The 16,782-nt window shown below is 48.0% G+C and overlaps 1 protein-coding gene across 4 annotated transcripts in view; it reads left to right on the top strand.

Annotated features, from left to right (window-relative positions):
* Positions 1-16,782, top strand: part of MOCS1 (molybdenum cofactor synthesis 1) — a 35,333-nt gene that overhangs the window by 7,714 nt on the left and 10,837 nt on the right. For all 4 annotated transcript variants that reach the window (XM_068960641.1, XM_068960640.1, XM_068960642.1 and 1 more), the window contains exons 2-4: positions 399-525; positions 1,961-2,128; positions 15,624-15,788. In XM_068960641.1, coding sequence (XP_068816742.1) covers positions 399-525; positions 1,961-2,128; positions 15,624-15,788 — 460 coding nt within the window. The remainder of the gene's footprint in view (positions 1-398; positions 526-1,960; positions 2,129-15,623; positions 15,789-16,782) is intronic.

Genomic DNA, 16,782 nt, shown 5'->3' with positions numbered 1-16,782 from the left:
CCAGTGACCTGCCCAAAAGATTCTAGGGATGGCTGTTCCTGGATGGGCGTCCTTTGAGGGTGGCTTGACAGGGAGGTGGTTGGGGCTGAGTGGGGTCTAGTGCCCTTTGCCCTGTCCTGATGCCCAGGCAGCTGCACCCCAGCAGAGGCCCTGCACCCCCAGGGCTGAGTATGGGGCTTGGAGGGGCAGGTCCTTCCTTCTAGACCTGTCTCTCATCCTGTGAATGAGGGGAGACTTCCAGACCCCCAGAACCACGGAGCCCACATATGGATGGAGAGGCAGTGTGTGTGGGTGTCAGAGGGGAGGGAGGGGGTGGTTGACTGGTGGGGGGTCGTGTCCCGGAGGTGGGCTCTCCCCACACCTGCCCCCAGCCCGTGGTTCCTCCCACCCCACTGCAGGTGCCGTCCAGGCCGAGGCCGTTCCTGGGGGAGCGCGCAGCCCCCTTCTCCGCCTTCCTCACCGACAGCTTCGGCCGGCGCCACAGCTACCTGCGGATCTCCCTCACCGAGAGATGCAACCTCAGATGTGAGTTGCCCCCCGGGCCTTCTCTGGGCACCTGTCCCTCTGCTGCAGTGGCCCCTGGCCCAGGAATCCTCCTCCCCATTCCTCTTTCTAGGAAACCGTCCAGCCTTCTTCCTTGCTCATCAAGTGGGGTTCAGGGGCAAGGTGGGGATCAAGAGTGAGTTTTGTGATCCTGGAAGTGGAGTTCTCCTTGGAATCAGGCTGGAGAACAGAATTGCTGTTGGATTCAGGATTGAGGCTGACCCGGGACCTAGCACGGGCTCGGGACTCTTTCTCCCGCCCTCCTAATTCCCTGACGTCTGCGCAGTGCAGGACATGGCATGGGGCCTGCCGGGCACTGTAAACAGGTGAAATAGGCCAGTGCCCACGGCCAGCACTGCCGGGTATAAGGAAACACTCCAGTTGCATGAGACAGGTCGTCTGGGGCCAGGCTGGTACACAGTCCTCATTGCATAACGTCATACAGAGAGCTCTGGGGTGGGTCCACTGCCGGAGGGACTTCCAGAGTGTGCGCGTCCATCTGTCCTGCCTTTCTTCCATCTGTCCTCCCTCCCTCCCTTCCTCACACTGTAACTCACTGTAAGAAACGTGTTTACTTCATGGCCCAATAAATACATGTCTGTGTAGTAAATGTTCAACCTAACAATACTTACCCCGTGCAGTACTGATGTTCTGATGTTCTTGCCTGATCTGTTCCATCTTCAAAGACCAATTCTAGACCCTTCCCTAATCTGCCCGACTCCCTGGCAGGTCCTGACCACTAGTACTGTTGAACCCGTCCCACGGGAAATGAAGGGAGGACATGGTGCCCCACTCACCAGCCAGGGCTCGCCTCGTTATCCCCTTTTGCTGCCTTGCCCTGAACAGGTGGTACCTCAGTCTTTCAGTCTGTGACATGGGACTGGTGTTCAGTCACCTGAAGGACTGTAGCCTGGGTGTGAGAACTCGTGTTGCCAAGGAGGAGAGTGGCCTTGCCCAGGGCAGGGAGCACCTCCTGGCCTCCTGCACCTCAGGACACACAGAGGTGGGGCTCACTGTCACAGCCAGAGGCGGTAAAGGCACTGAACGATGGCAGAAGTGGGCCCAGGGCCCTGGCCTTCCGCGCAGACCCCGCCCAGCGGCCCCTCACAGAGGAGGCAGTCTTGGCCTGCCCCTACCCCCAGCCAGGCTGTCCTGGCCGCTCATTTCTCATCTTTAACCCACTGAGGGACACCAAGGCCGGGTGGGGAAGGGTGTTAAATTTTATGGAAGAGGAAGGTGAGCCTCAGAGAGAATCTGGCCTAGGGTTTGTGCCACCTCAGACTTGGCCGGGTCTCTCCTCCTGGCTGGGTTGGGGTTCTGGAGAAACTTGCAGCAGGTGGGCAAGTTGGGGACCGGAGCCCTCGCGGTCTGACCGCCGCAGTCACTTCCTTCCTCCACGTCCCCTCCCTTCCCTCAGGTCAGTACTGCATGCCCGAGGAGGGGGTCCCTCTGACCCCCAAGGCTGACCTGCTGACCACAGAGGAAATCCTGACCCTGGCCCGGCTCTTTGTGAAAGAAGGCGTGGACAAGATCCGGCTCACGGGCGGGGAGCCGCTCATCCGGCCGGATGTGGTGGACATCGTGGGTGAGTTGACCAGAGTTATCACCACCTCTCCCAGGTCCTGCTCCATCCACCTCGACTCGAGTACAAATATCAGAAGCCAACACTCCCTTGGGACCCTATGTTCACAGAGTCCTGCCGCCCTCTGAAAACAAGCACTGTCCTTATTCTCATTTTTGTTAAGAAATGAGGCGCAGAGAAGTTGGAGAACTCGCCCAAGGTCACAAAGCTAGTAAGTGCCAGAGCCCAGTGGTTTGACGTCAGATTTAGACTAAAGTCCTCCCCCGGGCTTAGAGGCCCCGTGATCTCGTGCCATCAACCACAGAGACCTCTCTCCTGCCGCTCCGCCCCAATCCTCGCCCGCATTCACGCCGCCAAGCCTTTCCACGTGCCGCTGCCCTCGCCGGGAGCAGAGGGCTGCCAGCCTGTCTCGTTCAGGGCTCTGCCCCCGCGTCACCTCCTTAGGGGAGGCCTGCTTGACCTGAACTCCCTCCCCGCATACACGCCCCCAGCTGTTTTGTTTCCCAGGAGTTGGCAAGAAACCGTCCAGGGCCACCAGCGGCTTGCGTGTAGCCTGTAAGCTAAGAATAGTTTCTCTGTTTCTAAATGTGATTGAAAAAGAAAATCAAAAGAATAACGTCTGTGGCACGTGAAAATTATTTGAAATTTTAAATTCACCGTCCATTAATAAAGTTTTATTGTGACGTAACCACACCCACTTATTTACATATCTCCCACGTCCAGTACTCTTGCCTGGAAAATCCCATGGACGGAGGAGCCTGGTGGGCTGCAGTCCATGGGGTCGCTGAGGGTCGGACACAACTGAGCGACTTCACTTTCACACGCATTGGAGAAGGAAATGGCAACCCACTCCAGTGTTCTTGCCTGGAGAATCCCAGGGACGGGGGAGCCTGGTGGGCTGCCGTCTATGGGGTCGCACAGAGTCGGGCGCAACTGTCGCGACTTAGCAGCAGCAGCACATTGCAGAGCTGAGGCGTTGCTGCAAAGACCATACGGCTGGCAAAGCTGAAAATATTTACTCTTTGGTCTTTCCGACAGAAAAGGCGTGGCGACCCTACTCTACCACATTATGTTGTATGCTTAGTTTTTGTCTTCTCATTAACTAGCATGAAAGCTCTCAAGGATCTGGGCGGATTCTGTTCATAGCTGTGTTTCGAGCACCTAGGAAAGTGCCTGGCACACGGCTGGTGCTCACCCGTGTTTGCTGAATGAATGAAGGTGGTTTAAAATGCAGTCTCTGAAGTATGATACACCCTTGTGGGGATCTCAGCTGCACCTGTATGCTACTGTTACAGTAGTATTTCTCGGGCAACTTTTAAAGTCCATCCTAAGCCTTCAGATGAAGAGGGTAACCTACCTTATAGGCTGGACCTGGGGAAGAAATAAGAAGGACATGTCCAGCAAGTGACAAGTGCTGTGTGTGGGGTGGCCCTTGCCGTATGCTTGTTCTAAGCCTTGAGGTCAGGCAGGGACTGTGAGTGTGCGATTATAGAAGTTGAAGTCAGAGGAAAATACGGTTTCATTTTCTTGATTGCTGAGGCCCTTACCTCCGCTGCTCAGGGTCCGACCCCCGGGTGGGACTCCCCCACCCCTACCCCCCCCCCACCCCTCAGCTGTCCGCCTCATTTGCTAGTTCAATGCGTCTTCTCTAGAGTGCCTGCTTGTGTGCCTGGCACTGTGTTGGGGTCAAAGGGGAGTGATCGCAGGCCCCACCTTCGAGGATCCCAGCCCACTGGCGGGAGTAGTTCCTGAAGACTGCCATCTAACACAGAGTTCAGTGGCTGTGGGGGCTCTGAGAAGGGGCCCAGGGACCCCTGCTAGCTCTTTCCTTCCTCCTGCCCTGTAGCCAGCTCCCTGCAACCCCCACTGGTCACTTGACCTGCAATCCTGGCATCCTTCCTGGGCTGCACACGCTGGCCAAGGGGAGTTGACTTGACCTGCCCTGTTCCAGGCCATTCCTCAGGGCCTGACTGGCAGACCAGGTTCCAGGAAGGGGCCAGACCTGGCTGGCTGCCCTTGGTCAGGGCACTACCTCTGCTGTCTGTCCAGGGCCTGTGGGTGAGCCAGAGGGTGGGGATCACTGTTGGTTAGAGAGGGCTGGCTGAGCACAGTCAGGGGGACACAGACTCTCCTTGCATAGGAGGAGGCCAGGGAGCCCGGAGAGGTGGCCAGCTGCGTTTCCGCTCTGGGCTCTTCTGCCCCCTTGCCGTGTGAACTTGGGCAGGTTCCTGCCCCACCCTGGGCTCAGTGTCATGATCTATGCAGTGGTTGCTTCATGCGCCCTCCTGGTCTGGGTTATTGGTCATGGCCTGGCAGTGTGGGGATAGTCGAGGGTTGATCACCACATAGATGGTGGTTTGGACAAGGAACCGGCTACAGTGACCTACTTTGAATGATGGATCTCTCTCTTCAATGGTGTGTATTGGGGCGGGGCAGGGGGCACTGTACCACCCCCCCCAGCTCTCCCCCAACCCTCCACCAGTGTCCTGAGACAGTGGCAGTCATAGGGCCTTGAATTCCTGTGCTGCTGTTTGCTGCCACTTTGACATCTCCCAGCCCAGCTCCTTTGATTGGCAGAGGTACTTATTCAGAGTGAAACTGCCCTGCAGGGCAGGGTAAGTGGGGCTAGTGAGGAAGAAGGGCTAGACGGAGGGGAGGGGGCAGCAGGCAGAGCTGAGATGTTCACAAGCGCTTGTCCCCTACCCTCCAGATGAGAGTTTTTAGGGACCCCATCCAGGGGGAAGAGTGAAGGGGTTGTGGGTTTCACTAAGTCAGCCGTCTTGGTCTCTCTGGGTGCCTGCTTGAGGCTGTCAGCCCTGGGACTGGTGCTGCAGAACTCCCCCTGAGAAGACAGCTCAGCTTGGAAGCCCCTCCACCAATCCTGAGCTGATCCTGCACTGCTCCTCCTGGCTTGTGTATGAGCAAGTTCCTCCCATCTTGTAGTAGGTTTAGGGCAGTGCTGTCCCATAGAACTTCCCAGGATGATGAAAACGTTCTATGTATTGTCCGATACAGTAGGCAGCCTCGGGCTTCAGATGCTGCTACTGTGACTGAGAAACTGAATTTGTAACTTTATTACAGTTTCACTGATTTAAATGCCCACGTGTGGTTAGCAGCTGCCACGTTGGATGGTGATGGTTTGTGATTTTCAAAAAAAAGGAAGCATCAAGTAGGCACACCTTACTTGATGCTTCGCTTTACTGTACTTCACAGATACTGCGTTTTTCTACAAATGGAAGGTTTGTGGCACCCCTGCATTGAGCAAGTCTGTTGGTGACGTTTTTCCAACAGCATTCGCTCACTGTGTCACATTTTATTCTCGCATTTCCAACTCTTTTGTTGTTGTTACATTTGTTATGGTGATCTGTGATCAGTTATTTTTTAAAAATATTTATTTATTTGGCTGTACCAGGTCTTAGTTGCGGCATTCGGGATTTTCAATCTTTGTTACCGCTTGTGAGATCTTAGTTCCCTGACCAGGTATTGAACCTGGACTCCCTGCCTTGGGAGCTTGAAGTCTTAGCCACTGGACTTCCAGGGAAATCCCATGGGATTGGTTATTTTAGATGTTACTACTGCAACTCCCTGAAGGCTTAATAGGAGTAATTTTTAGCAGTAAAGTATTTTTTAATTCAAGTATGTACATTTGCTTAGACTAATGCTATTATTGTACGCTTAACAAACTACAGGGTAGTGTAAACATAATTTTTTTTTTAACCACACAGGCTTTCTCTAGTTGTGGCCAGTGGGGGCTACTCCTGGTTTTGCAGTGCACGGGTTTCTTATTGCAGCAGCTTCTCTCATTGCAGAGCACGGACTGTGGGTGCTTGGACTCAGTAGTTGTGGCACACAGGCTTAGCTGCTCCGTGGCATGTGGGATCTTTCCAGACCAGGGATAGAACCCATGTCCTCAGCATTGGCAGATGCATTCTTAATCACTGGACCACCAGGGAAGTCCAACGTAACTTTTGCATGCACTGGAAAACCAGGAGACTCAGTGTGATTGCTTTATTGTGATCCTTGCCTTAGTGCAGCGGCCTGGAATCAACGCCACAGTATCCCCAAGGTATGCCTGTAAATACACGTCCTGCGATAGTGTTGGCAATGTTTGCAGGGCACTTTTTTTGGCTTCTGACTTCAAGACTGACTTGGCGTCGCATGACAGCTTAGTTGGAGAATCGCTCAGTCCTGCAGGCTTTCCCTTTTTGGTTTTGTTCTTCCATCCTCTGTTCTGTTCTTCCATTATGTTGAACAAATGAAATGTGGAGCATCCAGGTCTCAAAGCTTAGAACCCCTGGTAAGAGGCCTGATGCAATGAAGAGGCATGAAAGATTTTTGAAAGGAGGTGAAGTTTTTTAAATTTAGTTTTGATGGACTCTAGTTACATAGAATTTTAGAGTAAATCCTAATCCTAGGTTCATTAAATAATCTCATTATTGATCCATGCATGGCCTTTTTCACTTTATTTATACAAATGTATTTACATATTTTGATAATGCTATGAATTCCTAAGGAAACCCGCTACCTCATCAATTTTTTTTTTTTTTTTGAAGAATCAGAACCCTGGAAAAAACCTTTGACCACCTCTGTGGACTTCACTACCTTATATTTCTCCTTCCTAAGAAAACACTTTTAAATGCCTTGTTTATCACTCCTTTGCTTTTTAAGAATGAGACAGTGTTCCTGAATTTTTAAGTATTGTGCTGTGTGCGGTCCTTCAGGAATTACTCTTTTGACGTAACTGAAATTCACAGATGTCAGCCTGAGTTGCGGTTGGTTTCTTTCATCTCCTTTTCTCTTCGTCTCCTGTTCCATTATGTGAATATACCACACTTCCTGTTAGTGAACGTTTGGGTTCTTTCCAGTTTCTTGATGTTATAAACAGTGCTGCTTTAAACACTTGCATTCTCGTTCAAGATGTAACTGCATCTTGGTGTACACTTTCTCTAGGAAAGGAATTGCCAGGGTATGGAATATGTGAATGTTTAACCTTGGCAAACAAGTTGGCATTGTCTTACAGTGGTTGTACAACTTTACACTCTCCCTAGCAGTACCTAAGTGTCTTTTGGATTCTTCCCAACATTCAGTATTATCATTCTGGACTTTTTCCAGTGGACTGTGTATAAAATGCCATTTTATTGTGGTCTTGCTTTGTACTTCCCTGTTTAGAATGAGGTCAGGCGTCTTGTCACGTGTTTATTAGCTATATATATATATTTATTTATTTTCCTGTGTCATACCAGATCAGGTCATGTGCTCATTTTTCTGTTTGGTTTTTCATATTGGTAGGGTCCAAGTTCTTGAGATATGTTGCAAGTATCTTCTCCCAGTTTGAAAAAACAAGCCATACTTTGTGTAACAATTTTTTTGATCAGTAGTAGTTCTTGAATTTATTAGTTCTGTCTGTTATGATTAGTGCTTTTTGTACTTAATGAAACATGTCACTCAAGGTCAGAATAATGCCTATGGTTTTACTAAAATATTTGAAGTTTTGTTTTTGCATTTAAGTCCTTAGTTAATCTGGGGGTGACTTCGGGGAATCCAGTTTCATTCTTTTTCATGTGAATAATCACTTTTTCTAGTTCCATATTGAATAATTCCTGCTGCTAGGTCACTTCAGCCGTGTCTGACTCTGTGCGACCCCATAGACGGCAGCTCACTAGGCTCCCCCGTCCCCGGGATTCTCCAGGCAAGAACACTGGAGTGGGTTGCCATTTCCTTCTCCAGTGCATGAAAGTGAAAAGTGAAAGTGAAGTCGCTCAGTCGTGTCTGACTCTTAGCGACTCCATGGACTTCCTCCATAAATCAGCTATGTGTGCATTGGTCTGTTTTGAGTTTGTTTTATTCTATTTAGTTTGTCTTTCTGTATGCCAGTATCACACAGTTTTAATCTCTATGGCTTCATAAGTCCGTTATCTGATAAGAGAAATCCGTTTTAATCTTCAACAGTGCTTTAGCTAGCTATACCAAGCTTTGTCCATGAGAATTTTAGAATCTGATTACCATGTTCCCTGGAAAATTCTTTTGGGATGTTCCTCCCCCCCACCTTTTTTTCTTGTGTTTAAATACACAGAAAATTCACCATCTTACTGGTTTGGGCTGCTCTAAGACCCATAGCAGGAAAGCTATGACAAACCTAGACAGTGTGTTGAAAGGCAGAGACGTTACTCTGCCGACAAAGGTCCATATAGTCAAGCTGTGGTCTTCCCAGTGGTCACATACGGTTGTGAGAGCTGGACTGTAAAGAAGGCAAAAAGCCGAAGAATTGATGCCTCAAACTGTGGTGCTGGAAAAGACTCCTGAAAGTCCCTTGGACAGCAAGATCAAACCAGTCTTAAAGGAGATCAACTTAAAGGAGATCAACTCTGAATATTCACTGGAAGGACTGATGCTGAGCCTGAAGTTCCAGTATTTTCGTTATCTGATGCAAACAGACAACTCTTTGGGAAAGTCCCTGATGCTGGGAAAGATTGACGGCAGAGGAGGAGATGGCTGGATAGCCTCACCGATGCAATGGGCATGACCTTGGGTAAACTTTGGGAGATGGTGGGAGACAGGGAGGCCTGGCATGCTGCAGTCTATGGGGTCACAGAGTCGGACACAACTGGGAAACTGAATAAGAACCTCATAGAAGTGAAATCCTGTAGTATTTGGGGTTGTGTCTGTGTGTGTCATTGGCTTATTTCATTTAGCAAAAGTCCTCAAGATTCATTCATGCTGTAGCATATTGAAGAATTTCCTTTCTTTTTAAGGCTAAATAATATTCCATTGGATGAATGTGCTACATTTTGGTAATTTATTCATTGATCAACTTGGGTTGCTTCCATGTTTTAGCTATTGTGAATAATGCTGCCGTGATCATGGATATGCAGTTATCTGTTTGAGACTCTACTTTGAATTCTTTTGGGTGTATATCCAGAAGTGGAGTTTCTGGGTCATATGGTAATTCTGTTTTTAATTTTCTGAGGAAATTCAGCACTGTTTGTAGGGAAGTCAGCTTCCCAGTTGGCACTAGTGGTTAAAAAAAAAAACCTGCCTATTAATGCAGGAGATACAAGAGATGAGGACTTTAATTCATGGTTTTATTAAAGTGTAATTTAATTATATGGCCAGAGAATCTTATCTGTATGAAACTCATCCTTTCAAATTTATTGAGGATTGCTTTATGACCTAGTATATTGGCAATTTTTATATTTTTAAAATTCTTGAACAGCTTATCCTTTAATTCCATAAAGAAATCTATATTTGTTTATTGGACCCAGCTGGTTAATTTTCTTGCCTAAACCTTTGGTTATGTCAGTCTGTGCTGACTTTCCATCTGCTTGGCCTGCCAACAATAAATAAGTGGGTGGATTTGTTGGTTTCTCTCAGAGGTCCTATTGCTTTTTATTTTATCTATAGTTGAGGTGATTTTCTTAGGTTCATGTGTGGTTAGAATTGTTATGTCTTCTTCATAAATTGGATCTTTTGTCACTAAGTAGTAGGTCTCTCTCCATAATGATATTTTTGGTCTTAAGGTTTATGGATTTGATTTTACTAAAGCTATATCAGCTTGCTTTGAGCTTTCATAAGATTATTTCATCTGTTTTCCTCTATTCATTTTTAACCGCTAGGTGTTCTTGTTCTTCCGGTATGTCTCTTAAAATAGCACATAGCTATTACTTTGATCAAATTTGACAGTCTTTGACTTTTAACTGGCAAGTTTATTCTAGTTGCCTTTGTTGTAATTATTGAGATAGTTGGACTCATCTCAACAGTTTTAAAAAATCTGTTGTACTTTTTTGTGTTTTTTCCACCTCCTTGGCTTTTAAATAAATGACCCCCCGCTTTTCTTCCAAACAAGGCAAAAGCTTTAGCACACTCTTAGGCCTTTGGTGTTTTTTCAACCTTCCCCACTGTTATTGTTGGTGTTTTCTAGAATTTTACTTTCGGGTTATTACGAATAGTCTGCCCGTCTGTATTTCTCGTCAGCACCCTCCCTTTCTTTTTAAGATAGCTTTACCAAGTATTTGATCTTGTGCAAATGCGCATTTCTTGCAATATCTCTTGGATTTGTTTCTCTTCTTATGTGAATGTTTTCGTTGTGGTGGTTTCTAATGGTGACTCCAATCTTGATGGTGAATCTGATTAAATCTGATGTGCCAGGTGGTGTTTATAATGTTTTAAAGCAGTTCAGTTCAGGTCAGTCGCTCAGTCGTGTCTGACTCTTTGCGACCCCATGGACTGCGGCACGCCAGGCCTCCCTGTCCATCACCAACTCCCAGAGTTTACTCAAATGCATGTCCACTGAGTCGGTGATGCCATCCAACCATCTCATCCTCTGCCATCCCCTTCTCCTGCCACCTTCAGTCTTTCCCAGCATCAGGGCTTTTCAGATGAGTCAGCTCTTCACATCAGGTGGCCCAAAGTATTGGAGTTTCAGCTTCAACATCAGTCCTTCCAATGAATGTTCAGGATTGATTTGCTTTAGGATGGACTGGTTGGATCTCCTTGTAGACCAAGGGACACTCAAGAGTTTTCTTTCTCCAACACCACAGTTTTATAATATTGAAGTGGTAATTTTATAGTATTATTTGAATGCATACACAATTTTGTGTTCAAAGTTCGTTCCTTCCTTATGTTAAGAATCTCACTGCACTGTCTCCTTAATCAGCCTGGCTACTGGGAGAAGTCTTACATCAGTCTGGTTTTTGCTGTTGGTGATATGCTCTTCTTCTCTGGATTGAGTGTTGCCTTTGTTGTCTACTTTCCTTAAATTTTACCTAATATGTCTAGGATAAGCTTTTCCTCATCTGTCCTGTTGGCATTCAGTGAAATTTTCCTGATATAGGGAATTTTTTTTTTCCATTATTCTGTTCCTTCCTTCTCCCAAGTTTAATTTTTTTCCTTGGACCTCTATTTGGATGTGACCCATCTGCTTAGATCTGCTTACTGTTCGCAAATTACATTTTAGTTTCTTATCCTCCTCTTCTTTTTGCTAGAAGAGCCCTTCAGTCTTACCTTCCAGCTCATCAATTTCTCCTGTGTGGATGTTACCATTTATCTTCTTGTGTTATTTATTTCACAATAATGTTTTTAGCTACTGCTTCCCCTTGTTCCCTTTTACCATGAAAAATTGTGTTTCATTGTGTTCATATCCTCTGTTATTTGTTTTGCTGTATTTATATTTCTCTTACAGTCTTGGTCTGTTTGATCTTTTTTTTTTTTTTTCTATTTATATGAATGGAGGGTTGGGGTTTTTTGGTTTGTTTTTGTTCAGGGGAGGCACTAGATGTACTTCTCAAGGGTCTCCTTAGTTTAGCCAGTAAATTTACAGCCCCGAGGATATGCGCTATTCTGTATGACACTACTTAACGGGAAAAGGTTCAAGGCCAGATCGTCTTTGATAGGCCCAGAGAGCTCAAGATGCCAGAATATCACAGTTATTCACTCATGTTTGTAATCTTCCCCACCAGGGACCAGCCTAACCCTAAACCCTAACCCAAAATAAGTCTCTGGCGTTCTCACTAAGTAAGGTCTTCATATCGTCTCTACTCAGGTCACTGACACTGCCTATAATGGTGGTCAGACTCACTCCCTGTCACTGGTCATAACTATAGCCTTGATGCTTGCCCCAACAAAGGCCCTGACAATGTCCCTGATAGCCTCAAATGCCCCTCACTATCCCCCTAATCCTGTCCCTAAATAAGCCCTTGATACTGCCCTAACTAACCACCTGCCTCTTACGAGGGCCCTCAAGTTATCTCCAACAGAGGCCCAAATATTGTCCCTAACTAAGGCCCTGAGGCTGGCCCTAACTAATGTCCTGACTGTGGCTCTAGCTAATGCCCTGATGCTGGCACTTTTCATTCCCTGCCGCCGGCCCTAACTGAGGCCCCGAGGCCCTTCCTAACCAAAGATGCTAACATCAGACTGTGCAGGTTGTGTGCTGTGCAACTCCAGAAGATGCTGTCCACCTAGAGCGTGATGAGAACGGCACCTCCTGGAGTGATGTAATCCTGGAGTAATGTAATATGGTGGTCCAGCAGGCCTTGTTCCCTGCCGCTGGCCCTAACTGAGGCCCTGAAGCCCTTCCTAACCAAGCATGCTAACATCAGACTGTGCAGGTTGTGTGCTGTGCAACTCCAGGAGATGCTGTCCACCTAGAGCGTGATGAGTACGGCACCTCCTGGAGTGATGTAATCCTGGAGTAATGTAATATGGTGGTCCAGCAGGCCTTGTTCCCTGCCGCTGGCCCTAACTGAGGCCCCGAGGCCCTTCCTAACGGAGGATGCTAACATCAGACTGTGCAGGTTGTGTGCTGTGCAACTCCAAGAGATGCTGTCCACCTAGAGCGTGATGAGAACGGCACCTCCTGGAGCGATGTAATCCTGGAGTGATGCAATATGGTGGTCCAGCAGGCCTTCTGCCCTTGGGGAGGAGCAGGTTGGAAGGAAGCAATGACCCTCAGTGGGCTTTGGAGGAGGGAAGTGGAGGAATGGATGCCTGAGGCCAGCAGGACATTGACAGCTGCCCCGCACTGCGCCACACCCCCCGCCCCCCGCCACCTGACCTGTAGTGAATTCCTGAGCTAGTTCTCTGGTGCTCCTATCACCAGATTCTTCAGTAAGAGGACAAGCAGTTATACTGAGGCATCAGTGCATAAGGGCAGGGAGAAAGCTAACCTGCCCACACCCCACCCCCGCTGGCTTTCTCTTAACGGCTTTCATTGGCCAGTCCCCTTCAGCTCCACAACCCCCTTCCCCGGACCAGCTCAAAAAGGACTGTCCATCATCCTGTGAGTTTCTCAAGATTTTTTTTTTTTTAAGTTCCTAGATTTCTGTGTTTCTTCAGGGTTGATTTGTTGAAGGGAGCCAAGAACTACTACCAATTTTTTCACATTGGCAGAGTCCCCAGAGTAAAGTTCTTCTCTTTGTTTTTAAAACAATTTTTATTTTTACACTTTCATTTTCTTATTGCAAAAGTAATACATGTTTATTTCAGATAAGCAAAGATAATATCATTGCTGCCCAACTGAAACTGCTGTCAACATTTTGGTTTGGCGACCCGCCTGTCTTTTTCTCTTCTCACCCTAATTTTTAACCTGCCCTCTGGACTTTGTGTATTTCCCAACATCCTGACATATTTTGGTACAGAGTCATTTTTAGTTGCGTGATATTCCATCATTTAGACAAAGCGTGATTTACCAGTTGTCTATTTTTGACATGGGGTGCCCTTTTCTCCACATCCTTGCCAAGACTTGTTATTTCTTGTCTTCTTGATCATAGCCATTCTAACAAATGTGAGGTGCTATCATTGCTCGTTGATCAATACACATTTGTCGATGAATATCGTTCACATCCATGATTATTGGGTTTTGTTTTTTTTTTAGTTTTTTGGTTTTATTTAGATTCCATGTTTAAGTGAGATTATGTGGTATTTGTCTTGTCTGTCTGACTTATTTTCATTTAACATGATACTCTCAGGGTCCATCCATGCTGTTGCAAATGGCCAGATTTCCTTCATTTTATGGCTGAATGATATTCCATTGTGTGTGTGTATACCACATTTTATTTATCCATTTATCCATTAATGGACAAGTCTGGGTTATTATAAATAATGCTACAGTGAACATGGGGTGCATATATCTTTTCAAGTTAATGTTTTCACTTTCTTTGGATAAATACCCGGAAGTGAAATTGCTGATCCTAGGGTAGATCTATTTTTATTTTATTTATTTATTTTTTAATTTAAATTTATTTATTTTAATTGGAGGCTAATTTTACTTTACAATATTGTATTGGTTCTGCCACACATCAACATGAATCCGCCACAGGCGTACATGTGTTCCCCATCCTGAACCCCCCTCCCACCTCCCTCCCTGTACCATCCCTCCGGGTCATCCCAGTGCACCAGCCGTCTTGGCGCCGTTTTCCATAGGGGGCTGCACCAGTTTGCATTTCTACCATTTTTCAATCAGATGGTTGTCTTTGCTTTTGCTTTAGTTTATTTTGATGCTGAGGTGTATGAGTCCTTTGTACATTTCGGATGCTAACCCTTCATCATATGTATCATTTGCAGATATCCACTGCAGTTCAGTAGGTGGACTGAAGGCCACCGTTCCCTTTGCTGTGTGCAGGCATGTTCCTTTGATGTCGTCTCACTTACTTATTTTTGTTTCTGTTGCCTTTGCTTTTGGTGTCTAATCCAAAACATCATCACCAAGATCAATGTCAAAGTAAGCCCCTTTGACTCACTGCCTGTCTCCTCTTGGGAGTCCTGTGGTTTCGCATTGTGATTCAATCCATTTTGAACTGAGTCTGATTTCTGTGTGTGGCATGATAGGGTGGTCCAGTGTCATTCCTCTGCACTTGGCTATGTAGTTTTCCCTGTCCTTTCCTCATTGTATATTTCTGGCTTCCTTGTTGTAAATTAGTTGACCGCACGTGCATGGGTTTATCTCTGGACTCTGTTCTGTTCCATTGATCCATGTAGCTTTGCTTATTTATTTGGCTGCTCTGGGTCTTGGTTGCAGCATGCGGGATCTTTAGTTGCGGTATGTGGGATCTAGTTCCCCCACTCGGGATTGAACCCAGGTCCCCTTCACTGGGAGTCTTACCCACTGGACCACCAAGGGAATCCCTCATGGGTCTTTTTTTATGCCAATATTATACTATTTTGATTGCTACAGCTTTGTAATATAGTTTGAAATCAGGGAGTGTGATGCTTCAAGCCTTGTTCTCCTTTCTCAAAATTGCTTTGACTGTTGAGATTCTTCTGTGGTACCATACAGGTTTTAAGATTGTTTGCTCTCTCTCTGTGAAAAATGCCATTGGAATAGAGATTGCATTGAAGCTGGAGATTGCTTTGGGCTAGGATGGCGCATTTTAGCATCGTCGATTCTTTAACCCCTGAGCAGAGAACATCTTTGCATGCATTTGCGTGGCCTTCAGTCCCTTTCTTCCGTGTGTTGTAGCTGCCAGTCTCTTCCGACTGTCTGCAGCTACTCAGATAGGGGAGGGGGAGGGTTGCCCCCACCCCCTTCAGCTGGCTCAAGTGCTGCAGCCTTGGGGTAAAAGTTGCTGCCGTCCCCCTGCTGGTGGGGATGGTAGGGCGACCAGCATACCCAACGCGTCCCTATACAGTTCCCTAGAAGGCAGCCTCCCTGCCACGCGCAGGGCCCCCGCTTCTGCTCCTTGTCTAGGTGCCTGCTCAGCTTGGTGCAGGCTAGCTTCCTTCCCACTTTGTGCAGAACCTCCTCCTCTGTGCTCTTTGGGCTCTGGTCTCCTGAATCCAGCCAGTCCCATGTGCACTCCAGCAAAGGGAATGCTCGGTGTTTGATCTTTCGGTTTCTTCTTTAGATCATTGTTTTATCCTTATGTTTCTTGTTAAGCTAAACCTGGTCAGTAGTAGTCCACAGAGAGTCGTTTTCTATCCATCGTACAGTTTCTCCTTTCAGCCCTTCTCCCTTCTTCACCAAGAACAAGCAGGCTGATACCCCTCCCTGTTCTCTCTCCAGCCCAGCTCCGCCGGCTGGAAGGCCTGAGGACCATCGGTATCACCACCAACGGCATCAACCTAGCCCGGCTGCTACCTCAGCTTCAGAAAGCTGGTCTCAGCGCCATCAACATCAGCCTGGACACACTGGTACCGGCCAAGTTTGAGTTCATCGTCCGCAGGAAAGGTGATCAGATGGGGTTCACCGTGGAGGGTGCCCCTCCCAGGTCCTCGTAGCAGGGGAGCCGTGGCGAGTGCGAGGGGCCTGGTCTCTCCCTCTCTGTGTCTGGGCTCTCACAAAGCCTAGATGTTTATTCCTTCCTCCTCACTCTTGCAACGTGTCCCTTTTCTGTGTGGCCACCCCCTTGAGGACATTTTGGGGTCAGATGCTAATGAACCGTGGTGAGCAGCCTTCCCTCTTCCATGCCCAGCACAGAAAGTGTTCCCAGAACATGGAACGTTCCATTTTAAAACCAAGACAGTCCCTGCCACGCTGGGACAAGTTGTGTACCCTGTAGTGAGGTCTGAGGAAGTGTGGGGCAGCCTGGGGGTGGAAGCCGCCATCCTAGATGCCAGGGACAGGGCTAGCGCTGCCAGGTAGGGGGTCCCCCAGCACCCAGGGGTGCTCGCTGGGCCCCTCCTGATGTAGCAAGCCTCTTCCTTCACCCCCTGCAGCCAGCACACCCACGGCCGCCTCCTGCCAGGCTCCATCAGGGAGGGGCCGGGCCCTGGGTCTCACTGGACTGGCACCAGCTGTCTATGAGCCCTGGGTTGGGTGGGAGGCTCTGTAGAGGGTCGAGCGCCCTTTGATTTGGGAAGGGCAATACACTATGGAGACTGCTCTGGAGGGTCAGAGAGATGGCTGGGGAGATCCGGCTCTCCTTCCCCTTCTCTGGAAACAGTCCGGAGATCTCAGCCCCACCTCCTCCCCCTACCCCACCCCCAGCGTGTGACTTCCTGTTTATACCCAGCAGTGTGCTGTGGAAGCCTAGGGCAGTCTTTGCTTCCTGAGAAGGGCCGCTCTGGGCACAGTGGAAGGACCGACACAGGATGCTGCTCTGCCTTATAGACTACAAAGGGCTGAGAGTGTGATGCCAGGGGACCACTTTTGCTGGCTGTGTGGTGTCAGTTCCGGCCTTCAGAGGGGACGAGAGAACTCTCTCTCTAGGGCTGTCTTTTCT

This window comes from Capricornis sumatraensis, chromosome 22, assembly GCF_032405125.1.
Source record: "Capricornis sumatraensis isolate serow.1 chromosome 22, serow.2, whole genome shotgun sequence".
NCBI classification, from domain to species: domain Eukaryota; kingdom Metazoa; phylum Chordata; class Mammalia; order Artiodactyla; family Bovidae; genus Capricornis; species Capricornis sumatraensis.
The sequence above is the reverse complement of the archived record's forward strand: the minus strand, read 5'-3'. Positions and strand labels throughout refer to the sequence as shown.